This window comes from Pyrus communis, chromosome 2 (assembly GCF_041283825.1).
Source record: "Pyrus communis isolate YQ-2024b chromosome 2, ASM4128382v1, whole genome shotgun sequence".
Lineage (NCBI taxonomy): Eukaryota > Viridiplantae > Streptophyta > Magnoliopsida > Rosales > Rosaceae > Pyrus > Pyrus communis.
In genome coordinates this window covers 3,513,360-3,533,374 of record NC_142566.1, presented here as the reverse complement: position 1 = coordinate 3,533,374, position 20,015 = coordinate 3,513,360, and the positions used below count along the sequence as shown (strand labels likewise).

General features: G+C 36.3%; 2 protein-coding genes across 11 annotated transcripts; one reads left to right on the top strand and one right to left on the bottom strand.

The window, feature by feature from the left end:
• The first annotated feature begins 717 nt into the window (after positions 1–717).
• Positions 718–9,685, top strand: DET1 (light-mediated development protein 1 / deetiolated1 (DET1)). Of its 8 annotated transcripts, none has more exons than XM_068488226.2 (12): positions 718–903; positions 1,140–1,264; positions 1,629–2,053; positions 2,161–2,389; positions 3,517–3,633; positions 5,405–5,473; positions 5,646–5,702; positions 7,427–7,507; positions 7,603–7,776; positions 7,890–7,985; positions 8,336–8,435; positions 9,108–9,685. In XM_068488226.2, the coding sequence occupies exons 2-12, from the start codon at positions 1,151–1,153 to the stop codon at positions 9,245–9,247; spliced, it is 1,602 nt and encodes a 533-aa protein (XP_068344327.1). In that variant the 5' UTR covers positions 718–903; positions 1,140–1,150; the 3' UTR covers positions 9,248–9,685. The 8 variants fall into 8 exon arrangements, with proteins under 8 accessions (XP_068344327.1, XP_088537844.1, XP_068344330.1 ...); XM_088681718.1 differs by having other exon boundaries at positions 732–903; positions 3,532–3,633; positions 5,652–5,702; XM_068488229.2 differs by having other exon boundaries at positions 732–903; positions 3,532–3,633.
• A 746-nt stretch (positions 9,686–10,431) lies between these two features.
• On the bottom strand, positions 10,432–19,766 carry LOC137747264 (SUPPRESSOR OF ABI3-5). 3 transcript variants are annotated; one of them, XM_068487340.2, is made up of 16 exons: positions 19,582–19,766; positions 18,916–19,035; positions 18,669–18,709; positions 17,678–18,455; positions 17,520–17,591; positions 17,331–17,423; positions 17,169–17,248; positions 16,342–16,495; positions 15,698–15,785; positions 15,527–15,618; positions 15,345–15,413; positions 14,726–14,890; positions 13,480–13,672; positions 11,710–12,714; positions 11,168–11,352; positions 10,432–10,849 (listed from the first exon to the last, which is right to left on the bottom strand). In XM_068487340.2, the coding sequence occupies exons 2-16, from the start codon at positions 18,961–18,963 to the stop codon at positions 10,670–10,672; spliced, it is 3,243 nt and encodes a 1,080-aa protein (XP_068343441.1). In that variant the 5' UTR covers positions 18,964–19,035; positions 19,582–19,766; the 3' UTR covers positions 10,432–10,669. The 3 variants fall into 3 exon arrangements, with proteins under 3 accessions (XP_068343441.1, XP_088537816.1, XP_088537819.1); XM_088681690.1 differs by having other exon boundaries at positions 16,342–16,492; positions 19,582–19,720; XM_088681693.1 differs by having other exon boundaries at positions 17,678–18,449; positions 19,582–19,720.
• Between the last annotated feature and the right edge of the window lie 249 nt (positions 19,767–20,015).

Genomic DNA, 20,015 nt, shown 5'->3' with positions numbered 1-20,015 from the left:
AAATCGGAGAAAACAAGTCCTTTGATTCTCCTAAAAGTTTGGGGAAGCTTGCAAGGTGTGACCAAAAAGAGTGGTCGAGTAACATGCCACGGTCTTACTTGTTGAAAAATCAAACCTTCAATAAGTGGGTGGCACAAGGACCAAACATTTATTTTCATTGCAACCATATCGGGTAAGAAGAAGTTTGACTCATTAAATTGAGGAGGTTGTGATCCATTCATCAAACTCCGTATTTTATGATTAAAATTGTTTGAATTATAAATCACTTTGTAAAAATTATTTTTAAAAAAAAATTAATTAATTAAAAATAATGTTGTTTGGTTAATTAATTGTAATAAATAGATAAACGGTTGGTAATTTTTTTACCGGATCCGTTCATCTAGTTTTATATCGCTTAATGACTAAACAATATTATATTTTATTGATTTGTTGCAGAGATGATTTTTACAAAATGTTTTGAAATATGAATGGCTCCAATCATAAATATAAAATTATGTGAAAAATCAACCACGTAATGAATTGAAGAGGAACTCGTTCTCATCTATAAAGTATTATCAGAATCATTATTAATAATAATCAAATTTAAAAATTTTCATTTATAAATAATGAGAAACCGTAGTGCCAATGACATTACGGGTTTATTTGAAAAATATTTTTAAATAATTGAAAATGCTTTTAGAAAAATTATTTTTGAGCGTGGTCCTTTTATCTTTTGTTACCAATCGAATAACGATAGACATTTGAATCAACTTTCTGAAGCTGTCTTACGGCCCGACACCACTCTCTCAGCTTCTCACCTTCGACTCTCTCTCTCTTTCTCTGTGCTCTCTCATCGAACTCAAAAGCAACGGAGACACGATATTGCCGGAAAATAAACACTGTCGCCGCCGTCAGCCACCGCCTGTGAGGCTTTTCTTTTTGTATAATTTTCATGAATTTCCTTGTTTTCAAAGAGAGAAATTTGAAATCTTATGCTTACTGTTCTGATTCAATTTGGTGATAGATGTCAAATTGAAAGTCTTTTGAAGAATCCAGAAAGGAAAAGATTTCCTTTTTGTGTATCTGTATTGGGTTCTAATGATTTTTTCAATTAGTAGAAGCATTTGATTTTTCCAATAAGTAATTGTAATTGATTGTAGGTGGAATATCAATGGAGCTTCAGCATCATCAGTCACCAATGGACGTGTTCAGACCAAAAAAAAGAAGCAATGTTGTTTGCAGGATTTTCGACCGCCAAATTTCGTCTGGTGCTTCTGGAACCAGTGTACCTTCTCCTTCTGATTACTTTTTACTTTTATTGTATTATTTAGCGGAATGTACAACAAGATATGGACTCAACAACTTCTTTTAATTTTTAACTCGTGCTTGTATAAAAGAAATTCCAACATTTTGCTTTCCTTGGAGTCGACTGTCTCATAAAGATACTTTAAGAAGATCTTCAAGAGAACCAAAAAGAAAAAAAAAAGAAAAAAAAAAAAAAAAAAAAAGCAATCAAATCATATTATTAAGCCTTACCTGTTCTCCAGATATGTTTGATATCTAACTAACCTGATAGTTGTCTGTCCTATTTAACATCTTCTGTGGATAAGTACAGAATCCTGAGTACTAATGCATGCTAATGCTCTCAGGTTCGCTATACTAGGCGATTTTACGAGAATGTAGTCCCTGATTATACCATATATGAAGTTGAGTGCCCAGATCAGATTTACCGTAAATTCACTGATGATGGACAATACCTCATATGTTTCAGCAGAAATCATCAAGATCTGATTGTTTATAGACCAGCATGGCTTTCATATTCATGCAAAGAAGATTGCAATACTAATGATCTTCCCCCAAAAGCAAAGAAGTTTGAGAGCTTCTTTAGCCAGTTATACTGTGTATCACTTGCTTCTAGCAACGATCTTATATGCAAAGACTTTTTTCTTTACACGGGGAGTAACCAATTTGGAATATTTGCTACCTCTACTGCACAAATTCATGATGCACTCCCTGTTGGAGGAGCTGTTCAGGGAGTCCCATCGATAGAAAAGATAACATTTCACCTCTTGAGGTGTGCGTTTCCCTTTTTCTTGTACGGGATATTACTTTTAAAAAAATTAATTGGTTATGTTTGGAAGCTTAGTCTATATGTTACTTATTTGATTGATTTTTCACTAGATTGGAGGATGGAGTTGTTCTGGATCAGAAGTCCTTTCAGAATGATTTTATTAATCTGGCCCATAATATGGGTGTCTTCTTGTATGACGATTTACTGGCGATTGTGTCTCTTCGCTATCAGACGATACACATTCTGCAAATCAGGGATTCTGGCAACCTTGTTGATGTACGATCAATTGGTACATTTTGTCGTGAAGATGATCAGCTTTTTCTCACTTCAAATACTCAGGTTAGTAAGCCTTTACTGAGACTTTGATGGATGAAATTTTCTAATATCTTGGCTAAGATTATCAATATATAGAAACTTGAAATTCACTTATGAAGAATTTGTAATACCTTTTGCTAATAATAAGCAAGACTGAACAAATATTTTATTCCCTACTTACTATTTGGAGACAAAAGGGTATTAGACTGAAATAATATTTATTATTAATGGGAGGACAATCATTTTTAGCTATCTATCCAATTATTATTCTTTTAATTTTTCATAATCCTTTTAAGAAATAGGGTATTTATCTGGTGTGTGCATATACAATTTGAGAATGCACAATGTTTCAATAAAAACAATTGGGTTTTTTGTCATTGTTTCTTATATTCCTAATTCCTATATGGAATTAGGTGGTAAATCATGAGAGTAATTGAAGATAATATGCATTCTCCATAGTCAGCGACTCAGCGGCAACATGAATTTGTATTACAGCCTCAAAGGTTAGGGCCGTTTAGTAACCATTTTGTTTTAAGTTTTCATTGTTTGCTGGGAAAAAGGAAATTACATGGGATAAATGAGGATGAAGAAAGGTGAAAGGGAGGGTGGTGGGAGTTAGGAGGGAGAATTGAAAATGTGTGAAACAAAAGCTTGAAAGTGAACAATTTGTTTTCAATTTTTTGTTTTACATTTACTTAGCTTTTCATAATCATTTTCTAGATTCCTTCACCACCCTTCCTCCAGCCTTCTTCTTCACTCTTTTTTCACCAATATGCTTTCTTTCTACCTCTAACAAAAACATGAAAACCAAAAATGAATTGTTATCAAATGGCCCCTGAGTTTTTTATTCTGTTTCTGGCTATGGTGTGTCGTTGCTCATTAGTATAGGTTCTTTACAACTTGGAGATTGATTTTGATTGAAACTTGATGTTGTAAATTTCTGCCATTTTAACCCTTAACCTGACCATCAAAAGTAAGAATTTTCAACCACATTCACCTTGCCTTTTCATTTATAGATCCAGAGATTAGTAATTAATGCAAATTTTTCCTACTTTATTTTATCATCACATTGACAAAGTTTGGTGATCAGGAACTCTTTCTCATGTTTGATATGTCGAGTAGTCTATTGACAAATCACCTATTGATGGCAGACTGATTTACATCAGGGCCAGCCTTCTTCAGATTATTGTTTTCTTAGCGGAATCAAACAACGGTTGCTATCTTTCGTATTTAGAGGAATATGGAATGAAGAATCAGATCAGTCATCGGTTGGTTCTCTCTGTCATTTTTTGGCTCATTGTTTTATTATTGCTTTATATCACTATAAGCATGGTTCAGGCAGGAGATTGCATCCATTTACATTTCACAATCTTGACTCTTTACTACTATTTTTATACTCTCCTAGTTAATTTTTTCAATGCTTTTCTTGTATTAATTGTGTGTTGGTCTTGTCACATTTACGTCATCCCATTTCAGTCCATGGAGAGTTTTCGGTGACTTTGAGCTGTTAGAAGCTCCATCTTCATATTGTTTTATCATTCTTGTTCTGATGTAGCACCTGGGTGACCTCCTACTTAAGCTAGTTATATGTCTTTTCTCAGTTTGCTTAGTGCTTCTCTAGACTATCTTGTTTACATTGGTCCAGAAGCCAGAGCAAGGATGCACAGAAACTGATGGCAATTGCTATTCCTATTGTTCGGTTCCAACTTAGAGGCCTTAAAACCTAAGTGAGCCTGACAAATTTATAGAAACTTTTCATAAGCTCTTTTTTTGGTACAGAAAAGTCAAACTTAGGTAGAAGGATGTGTAATCTAAATGGGCCTGTATGCAAGTATTTATGCTATTAGCCTATTATGAATTAATGTAGAGACCTACTGCCAGATTGTGTACCAGTGACCTGAATGATAAGTGTTCAAGTGTGAACCACTATCTTAACTAGTGAACCCAGTATGTCTCTGACCCAGAGAGTACATGGAACTGGTGCAAGTCACATTACCAGGAACAACAGAAGCATATCAAATTTCTAAATTTGTACCATGAACCTAATTGTTCCGCCATCCTATAGACTTTAGGGTAACAATAATATGCATATGCAAGTGGGACTAGATTAAGATCTCGTTTATACGATGCACTGAAATAGTTAAGATAGAAGCAGAAGTATTTAATATGACGTTTTCCAACCTATACCAAATAGCCATAAATTGATGTCCAATATTTGTATGACTGGAATACAAGGCTTAGAATGCCTGATGTGAGACATTTTAACACACACCCTCCCATGTGGTTGGATGAGCCAAATACGTGGATTAATTATGATGGGTGACGTGGAATATGTGTTGTGACTTGGACCTAACATGTGAATAATTGTTTCCATGGTATCATGTTAAATTTGGAGAATCCAGCCAAAACCAATTGGCTTTGAGTGGAGAAGCCAATAACTTTTGCATATTGAGATGCATGACTTAGAATTATCAATATGAGATTAACATGCACCGTCACCTTTTGTTGAATTGAGCTAAAGAAATTTGCAAGTTATTATTGGGTATGTGGAGCATGTGCGGGCAAATTGGGCCTCACACTTGGATGAAATGCATGTGCTGGCACATCTTAAACTTTGAACATCCTACTGAACCTGCAACAGGTGGAGATGCGAGGCTTGGGATGCTTGATGTGGGACTTTCTATTCGAAACAGTAGCCTCAAGTTACTTATCTTAAATGTGTTTTTTCCTTCTAGGCTCGGTTACGGTCTGAAATGATATTAATATTACTTTGGAAATAAACATATCATTTCAGAACGTAGCCGAGCCTATGAAAGGGTGATATAAGTCCACCGGAAGTTGTGCTGTGTTTTTATTGTATTCTAGTAAAGGCCGGAGGCATTAGAACCTATTGCTGGGAATCTGGGCAACGCAGGCTTTACTTTAAAATGCATAACAGACCTCTACTTGTTTGATTTTTGTGGAGGAAATAATTTTATGTGTTTTGAAGGAAATAGTTTTAATTCAATTAGCTAACTGATATTTTCTTTTTAACTTTAGAGGGTCCAATTGCTGAAGAAGAAGTTCTATTTCCATTTTCAAGACTATGTTGACTTGATTATCTGGAAGGTATGACCTAAGTTTGTTTTCTCTCTCTACAAATACATTCATATTGTGTTTTGCCATTTTTAGAATTCTGAAGTCATTTGCATAATCTTCACTGCTCTATATAACAGGAAAATCTGATATTCCGCATCAAATATGACTTGTAACAAGTTGTTTATACGCAACTCTTGGGCAGGTACAGTTCTTGGACCGGCACCACCTGCTAATAAAGTTTGGTAGTGTAGATGGAGTGGTAAGATCTTTCTAGCATTCCATTAATATCATACTAGCTTCAAAGTAGTATCTAAATGTTTGGGCATTCTTTGACCACGTAATTTCATCCTCCCTCTCCAATTGAGTCCCTGAAAGAAAGGATATCAATTACTCTGGAGTATTGTACCCAGATGCCTTATGGAATGAGTCACCCCAACATTGTAGTTATGCATCAGGTCTAAAAGAGTTGACACTATCAATTTGACCACCTTTCCATCGTGTATAAGATGATTCTGAGGCGGGTAATTACAGTATCCATTACTTACAGAGCTCATTCAGTAATTTTTGTTGGTCAACATCCCATTCCCAAGATTTCTTTGACGTGAGCCTACTGCACAAAGTTCGTCAATATGCCTTTTATTAGTTCAATATTTTTTAGATAGGAAACAAAAATTCAATAAGAAGAGACAAAAAGTATAAAACAATGGACAAGATGTCCACAAGAACAAAGAAACAAGAGAACTGTAAAGGAATAACAGCCTAAAGAACACCAGAGGACCAGCAAATACACAAAAGACACTAGAAAACAGCTGCACAGTGCAGGAACGAATGGTTCACATTCTTTGCTCCATTTTTGCACATCACACACGATTGAGGAAGAATACAGAGGTCTTCTCCTCTGAATTTAACATAAAAAGGAAACCGGCGAGAGGTCACTTTTTCATTGGGTGATTACAAGTAGAAGGCTGTGACAAACATGAAAATGTGACATGGAATGACATAATTAGTTAACTTTCTCTGCTGTTTCCATGTTCATGTGTTCTTTATTCCATTATTCACATGCCCACACCTTTGAAAAATTGGATGGTTTCAAATTGCTATACTTTCTGAAATAACTGTTATGAAGGTAATATTAGGCAGTGTATTATCTAAGCCTTGATAGGTGCAGCTGATTGTTTGCTAGCTAAAATTCTGGGAACTTTCAAGAGAGAACCCCTGATTACCTGATTCAGATTTAACTTATCAGTCCATATCTGAGAATAATCGAGTTAGAGTCGGACTACCTTTATCTGATTTATATTAAGAGTTTGACAAATTAAGATCTCATTAATGACCTTGTTCTTTTTATTGTGTTTATCTACTTTATATTTTAGTTTGAACTCTTATACTTGGTAAATAGTTTATGTATGGCACTAGTGCACAACAAAACTCAATTATCTTCACACGTACAATATTTACAAAAAAAAAAAAGGTTTGCAAAACTTAATATTATTTAGTGGAACTAAATTATTAGCAGATCGAATCAACTTAAACCATATTTTATTTATTAAGTTAATGGGTTAGCAGATTCGGAGCATAATAGGATTATCAAAATTGAAAACTTCAATACATATCTTATTAATTACACTGGATTCAAGTCAGATTGAGATCAAAATCCAATCCATTGACAGATTTTGGAAAGTGGTAATGGAATGGAATTTATCATCGTAACAGATCAGGATATCTTTAGTTTGAATCCCTGCAAATAAGTTGAATTCCACATGTTGGGGTCTAGTTGTGGAGAGAGGCCCACAAGTGAGTGGGAGCTTTATAATAGTAAAACAAATCCCAACAGCTGAAGCATTTGGGAATGGTGGTAAACTAACAAACTTTATCAGTTTCAAATTGTGGGTTTCTGACTATTTGATTTATTTTCCTTGATGTGGCCTTTTCGTTGTCTGAGTACATGACAATTTTGGTCATTATTGTATATGTGTTATGCAGGTATCTCGCAATGTAGATCATCACCGATCCTTTTTTGCAGTATATAACATGGAGACAACTGAAATTGTAGCTTTTTATCAGGTAATATTGTGACAATTGTTTTTTCTCGCTCTTTTTTTTTTTTTTTTTGTACAATTTAATGTAGAACTTGCTTTATTTGACATTTTTACTTGTAGAATTCGGCAGATGAGCTTTATCTCTTGTTTGAGCAATTCGGCGACCACTTCCATGCAACCTCGAGAAATTCATTGTATTTAAATTTCACTTCATCTCACTCAAATAACATGCATGCTCGAGAACAACTCAGAAGTAATAAAAATAAAGCAAGTAGCTCTTCAGCCTCTTCACAGGTGATCTTTCGGTTATTTTTGCATCATCAAGGCATGAGAACAAGGTTTATCGTTATCCTGGTTAATTACCTATGTGCTCAAACCTCACTTATAATCTGCTGATGATCCTGCAGTTTGTGAAGAAGGTGCTAGCCTCTTTGCCTTTTAGTTGTCAGTCGGAGAGTCCTTCTCCCTACTTTGACCAATCACTTTTTAAGTTTGATGAAAAGGTTTGATTCAGAAACTACAAATTTTCCCCATTTCATGCACTGCTTTGTTTTTGAATTATATTGAGGATAGTCTTTGTCAGTGCCATCATGTGCATGTATATGCTCCAGATATCTTTAGCAAAGGAAAACCTATGAAGTCATCTTGTTCATGAAATAAACGAATTCAATTTCTGAAACCGTATGTACTGTCAATCCACCCCCTAAAGTCCACAAAGCCCATACCTAATCTCGTGCGCTTTTCTCTCTATAGTGCACTTTGTGGCATTAGATTAATTATGTTATGGGCAAATAAGTTTTGTCAGTTCAATCTCCTCCTTAAGGTTTCACAATTTCAAATGTATCTCTTGCAGTCAATTTCTCCAATGGATCGGCATAGACCCTCACCAGATCAACACATAAAGTTCTGCTTAAGAAGGAAACCAAAAGTACTCAAATTTAAGATGAAACCAGGTATTTATTTACGTGCATGCCTATATTGTGATTGAAATTTAACCTAAGGACCCCATGTTCAGGAGGAGGACTTACATGGAAAGGGTACACCGCCATCGCGGCATTCCGCTCCAATGAAATAAAGACGTAATTTTTTTTTGTCCAAATGTCCTTATTTCGTTGGAAGGGGATGCCACGTGACAGTGTACGCATGCCATGTAAGTTGGTCTCCATGTTTAGGTACCAAAATGAAAAATAAGAAAAATAAAAAGTAAATAAACCTAATGACCACGTCATGAGAGCATGAGACCCAATTTGCAATGTGATCACATCATTAGGACCCTGCATTTTCAAGTTCCCATTGTAAGGATCATTCTTGCAAAAGAATAATCGAAATCGAGACCATTTGTGTATCCAGTTGATAAGATAAATAGACGAACCTGGTGCTTGCGATGCACTGGAATGATTATGACTACAGCCAAATGGCTAAACAATTTCAGTTTGGTGAATATTGCATAAAAACAGTATTTATCGAATATATCATGTTCATCTATTAATTGGATTGCAGTTAGATGATCAATTAGTTTCTGATTTGGCTCATAGTGTGCTTGCCTGTGTGCGTGCGTGCGTGTGTTTGTGTTTTCATAGTGACGTGAACTAAACAGATAAATGATGCTGTGGCCTTTTGAATAGGTCCAGAAGCTGGTAGCGCAGACAATCGGACTAAAAAGATCTCTTCGTTTCTTTTTCATCCATTTTTGCCTCTTGCTCTGTCCATCCAGCAGAGTATGTCCTTGCAGCCATCAGTTTTGAATATTCACTTCCGGAAATAAGTAGTGTATTTCTTTGCTATCTACTGGCTCTTATTTTAAGCAGCCTTTCTGTGAAATATGTAATTCAATGAATCAATTGTACATTACAAGTTCAATATCAGTCTTGGATTACTCATCTTCGGTGAGGCCCGTGTTCAATGGCCTCTCTCTTAGGAGAAGACTAGTAGTGACGAGCTTCATCGTGACGATGAGGGCAGCTGCAACTGGTCTTTTGGTCGCCCTGGTGATGTCGGTCTCTGTTCGAGGCATCGATGACGGTCACCGTATAAATTGTACAAAACAAGTGTCGAAGGTTAAGGGTATTTTGAGGATATTGGTTGGTTTTAAGCATTTTAGTTATGGAAAGCATCCATTTTGTACAATCAAATTATAATGAGCCCAACACATTGATTTTCGTGTATAAGAATTACTGTTGGTAAATCTTTCATTTCTCTCAAATCAAGTCTCAACCATTGTTTTTCGATGCTGTGAGGCCGTATATGCATTTACTTGATAGATTCACTATCTAACGGTCGGTTGGATATTTTTGGTTGCATGTCTGGTCGTTAGATGATAAATGTATTAAATGTATGTACCACAACCAATTCCAGAGTATTGTTATTAGCACTTTAAAAAGTATATTTTACTTATTGATAGCGTCAATATCAGCTTCTTAAAATTGAATAGTACGTGGTGATTTTTTGGACTAATTCTAATAGTAGAGTGTTGTAAATGATTTTTTTTTTTTTTTTTCATCATAAGCAGATTTTGTTGATTAAAAGCATTTAAAGTGTGGAATCACCATCTAAGCTCTTGTGAAAATTACAAAAGGAAATATATTGAGAGACAAGTGGAGTTGGAAGATGTATGGTTTTCAAATAATGTATTTAAAGAGGACCTTGTAGAAAAGTATGATTAGGGTACAATTATATACAAAATGTTTCCCTTGTACAAGTCCCCCATGGATTGAGGTCAAGTTAATAAGAAAAGCAACACAAAATGCGATAAGAGGGATTAGAAAATCTCATATCCCTACAAAGTCATGTCAGGAGCCTTGCAAAGTATCGTTACAAATCCCTCTTACTTGTCTTTGTAAAGCGTTGCAGTTGCAGCGTATCCACGGCGGTTAATCTGTGTACATATTTTATGTTGCGAATCATGATACTCCAATTAAAATTTTAAAGTACTTCCAAACGAACCTAATGGACGGATGAAATGTGCAATTGTATTCTTGAAAAACTGAAAATTTTAAAGGAGTGCTAGAAAGTGAGTTTTTACAAGGAGCAAAGCAAGGACAATACCACATCACTACGACATAGACTACTTGCTCCACGACTGCTTCCATGGCTTTGTTCGAATCATCGATCCTTAAGGAGACAATATCGGCTATATCTACTTCAAGGAAAAAAGTCGAACAAAATAAAGATCAACTTTATCAGTGCCTTAAGACATCTCCCGGAACCTGGCCAGTGCCTTCTTCTGAATGAGAGTCTTGTAACTATCTCCGGCCTGCACCTTGAGAGTAGGATCTAACTTCTTCTGCTGACTCCCAAGTCCTGCTCTCCGTTCCACAGACTGAGCCTGCACTGGTTCTACCATTCCGCTTCCATCTCTTCCTAACCCCTGTGACCAGATCAGCAGCAAAAGAAGAACAAACAATACCCAAAATATTTAGTTAGAAACCTCGTACACATGCACCGACAAGCCAGGGCCGTAGACAGGCAATTTAAGGGCGTCAGATTATTGGCACTAATAGCTGCTGTGTTTATAAGAGTAGCACTACCAAATTCACCTATTGACCTATACAAAAATAGAGCTCTGCCTGAATCATTTCATTCGAGTTCAATAAGGGGTATTTTTTTTAGGGTGCTATCTGGTTCAACTGAGTGATTAAATAAAAATTTAGAATAAATTATGAAGTGCAAAAGAAGAATATGCTACCAAGCCTTCATGCCAGCCCATGTTGCGAAGCATCTTGTTGCCCACATTGCTCTCATCAATTGCTTTTTCAGCTGTAATCACCTCGTAACTGTCAATGTTAGCATCTCCAACCCCACGTCCTCCACCAACACCAGGGGGAAAAGGCATTGAATCAAAAGAACCCTTTCTTGATGCAGAATCTCGATCTTTACAGTAACAATGGTAATCACAGAAAATGTTTACAAGTCAATCACAATTGTGAAATGCAAAAATGACTCATCCAACTTGGATAACCCTATTGGGGTATCGAATAACAAAATTGAACTGACATCTTCACATCAAATATGCAAACCAGTATGAAAGGTTGCATGAGTGATGGTTCTAATAAATGAAATTTGAAACTAGTACTAGATTCGATTGAGCTTGTACGACAGAAATAAGGGCCATGCCAATCAAAAACCATATTCGAGAAAACTTTAGACTGATGCACCCTTATATATTGACCATGTAATAAAAAAATAGAAGGGTCAGCCAATGAAAAACAAATTCTTAAGAAAGCTTACTTGACTCTACAAAACCAAGGTCAGATACGTCATCACTAAAAGACACCGATGAACCATACAAGCTTCTTCTCTCAGCCGCACGATCCCTGTACGCAGTATGAGGTTCTTTAGGAGCAGAAGCAGGAGTTAGTGGCATTTCAGAAAATCTTCTCTTTCCACTCCCAGCAGCAACAGGTGGCGTATAAGAACCCAATGCAGATGCATCCGTTCTAAAGGGTGTCAAAACTGTGGGGGTGACTGCATTTGTTGATGCAGATGGACCTGCCATGCCGGGAGCAGACATTGAAGGCGTGGAAACTCCAACACTTGATTCTGAAAACAAGGCATCTGATTTCACTACACCTCTTCCAGATCCCCTTATGACTCCCATCACTGTCCCTCTTATACTGTTACTCACAGGCCTTGGCATAACTGAACACTCCAAACCAACAGTCTCTGCAGCAGAAACAGTGTCAGTAACCCCTGAACTGGACGTAATCTGTGCAGCAGAAACAGTTGCAGTAACCCCTGAACTGGATGTAGTATTCTCCTTTGTCACATCAGTTTTAAACTTGCTCTTTGCAGACTGCACAGAAGAAACTGGTCTATCATCAGCCGAACCACTTGGCTGGTTGTCATCCAGAGCTACACGGGTTGCTTGCCCTTCGTGACTCCTTTGCTTCCACATTGTCAACACATTACTCATTTTTTTCTTGTTTGCCAAAATACTGCTCTTTGAAGCCAGTTTGATCTCTTTTGCCTTTTCCTTTTCCCTTTTCTCTGCAGCTATTGCTGCTGCTGCAGCAGCCTGGACTGCATCTGGTAACGATGCAGCCTTCTCAGATGTTGAGGTTGTAGCTGGTGCAGAAATTACTGCTTTTCTATTACTTGAACCATCCGATGCCTTGGAAAGCTCAGATTGATCAGCAGATGTTTTGTTATCATTTTGATCAGTGCAAGGGATGTAGTTCTGAGTTTGGTTGTCATATGTATACCAAATGCCGTTGTTACCATCATAGTAAAGGCCTGTGTTGAGAAATGTATATAAGATACAATAACATGAATTAAGACTGGCAGAATGTTCATCTGTGCGTGTGAGAGAGGGGTAAGAGGAAGGGAACAGAAATTCTAATGATTTTCCTCTGATATTGGAGAACTTAGGTTGCAAATTAATACAGAACCATTGTGAAAATTCATGATTTGAACATCCTATAATGACAGCACATAAAACTAGGCTACTTGTTAAATGACTGTTCGAGCTCTCTGGTCTCTGAATTTAGTTTTGCCACAATATTATTGCCGGAGAACAAAAAATAATAATAAAATTTAGGCAAAAAAACAAGTCCAGACAATTGACAATCACAAAAATGTAACTTATTATCTTATTTAATAGAACCTTGTGATCTAAAAATAAATGATCCACTAATTAAAGTACCAGCGAACTACTCCAGATCAAAAACAGGGAAATACAACAAACATATTTAAGTCAGGAATCTTTGACAGAACCCCCCATGGAATCCTAACAATCATTCATATTTAATATAGACAGAAAAATGTACTGAATTGAGAAAAAGAGTCCTTAGTTTTACAACTTCAGAGAGCATTTCCAAGATGTGAAACAAGTTAATCAGAGCCAATTGGTTTCAACAGCAAACAAATAATAAAATAAACAGTTTGGTTCATTAACACAAGTGCAAAAAAAAAAAAAAAAAAACATACAGAACTATTAGTTTGCAAACAGTTTGACAACATGAACTGAATGAGGCAAAATGAAACACAAATAAAAATAACCTGTATTTGGGTCATAGTAGAACCCAGAAGCAGCATCATAGTAATAACCAGATGCCTCATCCCACACAAAACCAGATTGTGGAGCCAAACCATCTTCTTGTACTGCCATCTCCCCGCCATTTTGCTCGTTCCCTGCAGTGGATTGTTTGTCATCTGGATTATATTCCTTTGGAGCCCATCCAACAGCATCGTACTAAAACAACAAAACAAAACCAAAATGCATAAGGTTTAATAAAATATACAGTACAGTAACACATACATAAGAAAGCAAAACAGCAGACAGTTGACATCCATCGGCACCATAAACAATGACTAAGGGTGATTATCAGCAATTTGAGTTACTTTTGCCTTGCACAATTACACTGGCCCTCTCGTGTTCACTTTACTTGCTTAAGGATCCTTTCTTCTGTTAGGTTTTCCTTTTTTTAAGATTTTGTAAACAACCCTTAGGGTTTTGCCTGCTCCCAGCTTAAACTATGAACTATCTTTAGACAAATGAGAGAAATTTAAGGTTAATCATAAGTTCGTAAGCCAAAAAGTTCCATAAACACCCAAAATTCAGAAAAAATAAAATATAATTCCCAGTACGTAATAGGGGTGGTGCGCTCGGTGGTGGCTGAAAGATCAAAATTTAAAAAATGAAATTCTGGCTGGCAAGTATGATACATTACCACAATCTCCATGCTGATTTAGACAATATGGTCGTTTTCCCGAATTAAGTAATTTCACACCATGAAATATTAATAGAATTCTCTTTGTCAATCAAAAGAGGGTGAAAAGACTATTCAGTATTATCACAACAAAAAAGTTAAGGGCAGTAAAGTAATTTCACACCATGAAATTTTGCTGTTTTTTGTTTAAACCTCACCTACAAGTGATTTTAATATATCTAATTTTAAAAATTAAAAAATAAACCTCTCTCCCCACTCCCACATTCTCCCTCACTCTCTTCCTCTTTCTTTCAATTTTAATTCAAAAAAACAAAAATAAAAAAAATTTCACACACACTGTATGGGCATATACTGGTAGTTAGTTAAAAGAACTACATGAAAAGCAACTAGGTCCTTCTCTGGCAAGTAATTTTGTCTATTAATTTTATACCAAACTATGAAACTTGCTTTTAGTTTATGAACCGCTTTTGGCACTATCTAATGCACTCCTAAACTGACCCATAGTAGTAAACACTACTTGAGGAAGTTTAATCACAAACAATACTAGTGCAAGCTTGATTCAAATTTCAATTCACCTGTTGGGCAAATGTGGCTGCCTCAATCGCAGCAGCTGCCAGGCTGCTTGACTGCGAAGATCCTGGACCAAGAACACTCTTTGCATATGCTACTCTCAAAATTTGCCCATTCCTCTCAAGTGTTGTTCCATTTGTTGCTTCAAGAGCTTTTGTAGCATCTCCTACCTGAAAATCATAGGTTGTTTAAACCAAAACAATTTTTACCAGAACTATGATAATATCCATGTAAAATAAACATCATATTCCCTATTGGAAAGAAGATTATTTACTAGTAGTTATACAATGAACCTACAACCATAAAAGTACAGCATATAATGAGAATATAAAAGGCTGAAGACCTAAACTCATAAGTTCTGAACATATACATTTGGAAAGTAAATTTTGTACAAGTTCTGTAAAATTGTAAATATAAGTTGGTAGCATTTTTTTGGTTATATTTCGAAGTTCTGTACTTTTAATTGCTGGCATCATTTCCTGTCCCCCACATCAGTTAACTTCAGTGTCTTTGAATTCTAGTATTATACCATTAAAATCATGATTGATACAACCAGATGAATAGAGGAAGACAATCAAATTACAATAATTAACCAACCAATCACCAAAGACAAAAGGGACATACCGAATGGAAATGTACAAACGCAAACCCCCTTGAAACATGAGTAAATTTGTCTCTAACAAGACGAAGATCCTGCAAATATTATGTTAATAAACCTTCCAAAATAGAAAATAAATTGTCTTTTAACTTTAAGATGAAAGTAAATGAGTAACTACAGCGTCCACTGATTTGTTCAGCATTTGCACCTTAATTGCAGCATGTTTGGAGAACTCATAGCGCAGCATTTCCTCATCAGCATTTTCATCCAGTCCACGAACAACCAAGACATGAGTAGGACCTAATTACATACATACTCAGTGAAGTTCATAACAAATAATACTCAACTACGCCAACTAAAAGCAACAAAGTAAACCAACCAGCTTCAGACCCCTTCTTTGCTGAAGTCATTTGATTGGACAAAGAAATATCTGCTGCAGGAGCATCCTCAGTTCGTGCCTTATTGCACTGCAACAATGGACAAAAAATGAGATCTACTAACATGAACTGCTTTTCAAGAATAAACATACATGAACTATTCTTAAATTAACATGAGAAAAGTCATATGCTACAAATTTCTGCATGTCGAAAATTTTCTTTTCTGAAATAATAAACAGAAAAATGAGATAACGAAAAAATATTTCCATTACACTCAATTTATATTTTATTGGACACAAAAAGATTTCATTCTCAAATCACTGTACCCAAGCCTAGAATAACTGAAAATCTAAGTAACTCCAACACCAGGTAAAAGCCTGTATACAATAACAAAATACCATAAAAGCAGCTGAAAAAGCAGCGAGCATGCACAGATATTTGACACAACCACCTTAAAACATATAAAATTATGGACTATCTCCATATAAGTCCAACTGTTATTCCCAAAATTGCTTGATGGTATGCATTTAGCAGTTACCACACTACAAATTTATTTATAACACAATGAAGACTTTGAAAGGTTTAAGAATTAGATCAAAACATAACCATGGGAATGCCTGTGTTCTAACAATAAAAAAAGGAATACCTGAAAACAGGAAGTGCGCCTTGCAAAATTAACATATTCACAACTTATGCACATCCAATCAGATGGCATTGTGGTGCTTTTATGGGTATTATGGCCTAATTTAATGGAATTCTCCTGACCAAATGATCCACCTGCACCCCCAGTTGGCTTACTACTGCAACAACAATTGAAAATCCAAATTAGTATACTTGCAGAAAAATAAATGGGTTCCTAGTACACAAATAAAACTACACAATTTCAGCCTTTAGATGTTCTATCATCCAACGGCTGAGGACACATCTGACACAAAGAATAAACCCTTCATTTTTTGAGACATTAGTATCTGCACATCATATCAGATGTCAGTTTTTCTTTACATTAGTTATGCAATCTTCTTCACCTTTATTATATTTCCAACCTACTATCAGAATACCTCATCTCACTGCTTTTTCCTCAGTATTATCAAAGTTTGTGTAAAATGATTTTAACCTTGAAGAACTACGAACCCAACTACTGCACCAGTGCTCCCCAACCCTATTGGTGAGCATACCAAGAGAATTATGTGTTTCTATGATACCAACAGGAGGTATATGTGGCTGTTTAAAACTTTCTAGTGGATTCCTACTTCCAACCAAAAAGGGGAAAGAAAGAGAACTTAAGGAAGAGGGAGAGAAGATATTAACACAAAGTATACATAAAGATATACTATATACATAACATTGGCAGGAGGTAAAGATATTAGCACAGCACTGGCCAGTTACTAACACAGCACTACCATTACTATAATACTCATTACAAAAAAGTATATCACAACAATATATGAATCAGGAGTGTGGGAGAAAAATCACCTATACTCAAAAAAAAGCTTCCTGTCATCGACCACAAGTCCTTCATCCCCAATGTTGTCCATCATAGCGCGTGCTGCTCCCTATTTAACAAACATAAACTCCATTTTGAATTATTCGTTTAAATCAAATGTAAAATAGTTAAATATAAAGAATAATACATACCACAGAGGGAAAATCAATAAACGCAAAACCACGAGAAGTGCCAGAATTACGTTCTTTGATCACACGGACATGTCGAAGGGGTCCCCATTCAGCCTGGTAGAAACACAAATTGCAATGCTATTAAAAAAGAAGATAGAAGTAAAAGAATAGTATTCACAAAAAACAAAAAAACATCAAGATGAATATTACAAGGATCTGGTATAAATCTTCCTCATTTGTCTTCTGGGAAAGACCCTTCACAACAATAGTTGCAGATGGGGCCTACAAAACAATATCATACTTGTGAAGTTATCAGGCATGTAAACCCAAAGGAAATTGGAACACAAAAGATGGACATAAAAATATACCACAGAATAATGTTCTCTATGGCGTTTCTCATCACGATCCCTTCTCTTATCAGTTCCCTCATACCGTCCATCATCATAGCTGTCCTCTCGATGACTTCGCCCATGGCTTCGACTTCTAGGGGACCTTGATCTAGGGCGATCATCATGCCCACGAGAAATGGACCGAGAACGGGACTGCTCATGCCTTCTATGTGGACTCTGTTCTATCTCCCTACTCAAACATTTCTTGTCACGCTCTCGATCACGAGATTCACGAGATCCCCGACGCCTCCAATTGCCATCTCTCCTACTACTTCCGTCATAATCAGAATCATAACTGTATCGACCATAGTCATAATCCCTTTCACGACTATCCTCCCTGTTCTGATGGGTAGCACGGGGCCTAGAGTCAAAATCATCATAAGCATAATCATCACGATCACGTCCACCAAACCGAGCAATCCTGTCAAACCCAGGATCACGATAGTTGACATTGCGATAGCTATCCCGAAATTTATCAAAATCCTGAAACGTATCGCTGTCACGATCAAGAAAGTTATCCATCTCGTGATATGAATCCATGTATTGCTTCTCATGTCGCCTAGTTTCCCTCTCAATTGGAAGATCTTCCTCATAACTTCTCCTTCTTGAGTGAGGCCAGACACCAACAGCATGAGGAGGTGGCGGTGGATAGTTATCCCTATCTAGAACATCACGGTGAAAAGAGTTTCTTGGATAGACGTTGTCCCCTGAGTATCTTTCATCTATAAACCTCCTCTCATCATATGAACCACTGACCCTGCCAAAAAAAATATAATGGGATGAAAGGAAAAGAAATAATGTAATACAATACAACTAAAAAGATACATGACAAAATTAAAGAATACATACCGTTCCACAATCATTTATGAAGTTTAAAAGTAAAACAAAAATGTAAATCTCAATCTACAACACATACAAACTTAAGTAGCAACCGTAGTGAAAATGAGAAGCAACATTTAGTAGCACTCACCGAAAGTTTGGCTCGTGGACTGCACCATACCCCTCCAGAGCCTGTGGATTCAAGAGAATAAGGTAATGTCAGCAAGAGATCAATGATGATATGAGGTTACCAGTCAGTCCATATCCACATTGCCCCCACGGCTTTCTCTCATTTTTCTCCCAAAAAAATGGATATTCAGAATGGGCCCTAATAAATTCTGGTATTTATCATCATTCATCCCATATAGGTGATTTATTAAGGAGGAAACCACAATTACGCTGTTATTATCCCATCTTTGCTGATGACCATAGCGACCGTGATCCATTTCTTTCTTGCGTGCAAGCAAAACCCAAGAAAGCTCTTGATGACGATATTGTGCAGAATTTGAATATCTTTCCTGTATATAATGCACAAACAGACACACAGTTATACCCATGATGAACCAATAACCTACATCCCATGACTTTGACCTTGTTGGCCTCCCTTTCACAAGTCATAACCGGAATAACCAAAATCCTTTCCAGAAAGTCCCAATTTCTCTTAACATACGACACCCTCGACAGATAAATACCATTCAACCAAATCTTGAGCAATCAAAATGTTAGATGACCGAAGCACGACTTACCCTTGTACACAGGCACCACAAAGATCATAATTGAAAATACAAATTACCTGAAAGTAATCCTAAACTCTAATCGAACCAACTAAAACAATCGAAAAGAACTTCAAATAACACAATGCAGACCTGAACAAAATCAATGGGTTGAATTTCAATTCCACGGAAACTGGGGATTGAAATTTGAGAAAACGGCTAGCATAATTTGATTGGGGAAGTTTGATTTTCCAAAAGGAGTTTCACAAAATTAGAAATTCCAGCAATTAGGAATTCCCAGCAGGCACCATAAATCCGGAGGAAGAAGAGGAAGAAAAGCAAAAGGCTTACCTCTGCAGATCCTAAACTTCAGATCAAAGGCCAGCTTTCGCTCGCTCGATCTCTCTAGTTTCGACGCCCCTCTCCTGCTCTTTCTGTGTCCAGTCTCCTCTCCCCTCCTGCCTTTCCGGCTGTCGCTCGTTTGGACCCAAAGAATTCACTCGTGCACTTTAAACGTTAGTTACTGCGACTCGTGTGCTACGCACGCACATGGATTGGCGTATTTGAATAATAAAAAATAAAGAAAACTAATTAATAGTAATTGAAAATTTTGAATTTTAATAATAAGGACAAAATAAAAGATAAAATAAATAGTATCAGGATTGACTTTTTAATGTAAAAATGTGGTTTTTAAATTTCCAAAAAATAATCCGCAAGGCCCAAACCTAAATATTGGATTTCTTTTGACTATTTTAATTTAGGTATTTCAACGAAACATTCTTGAT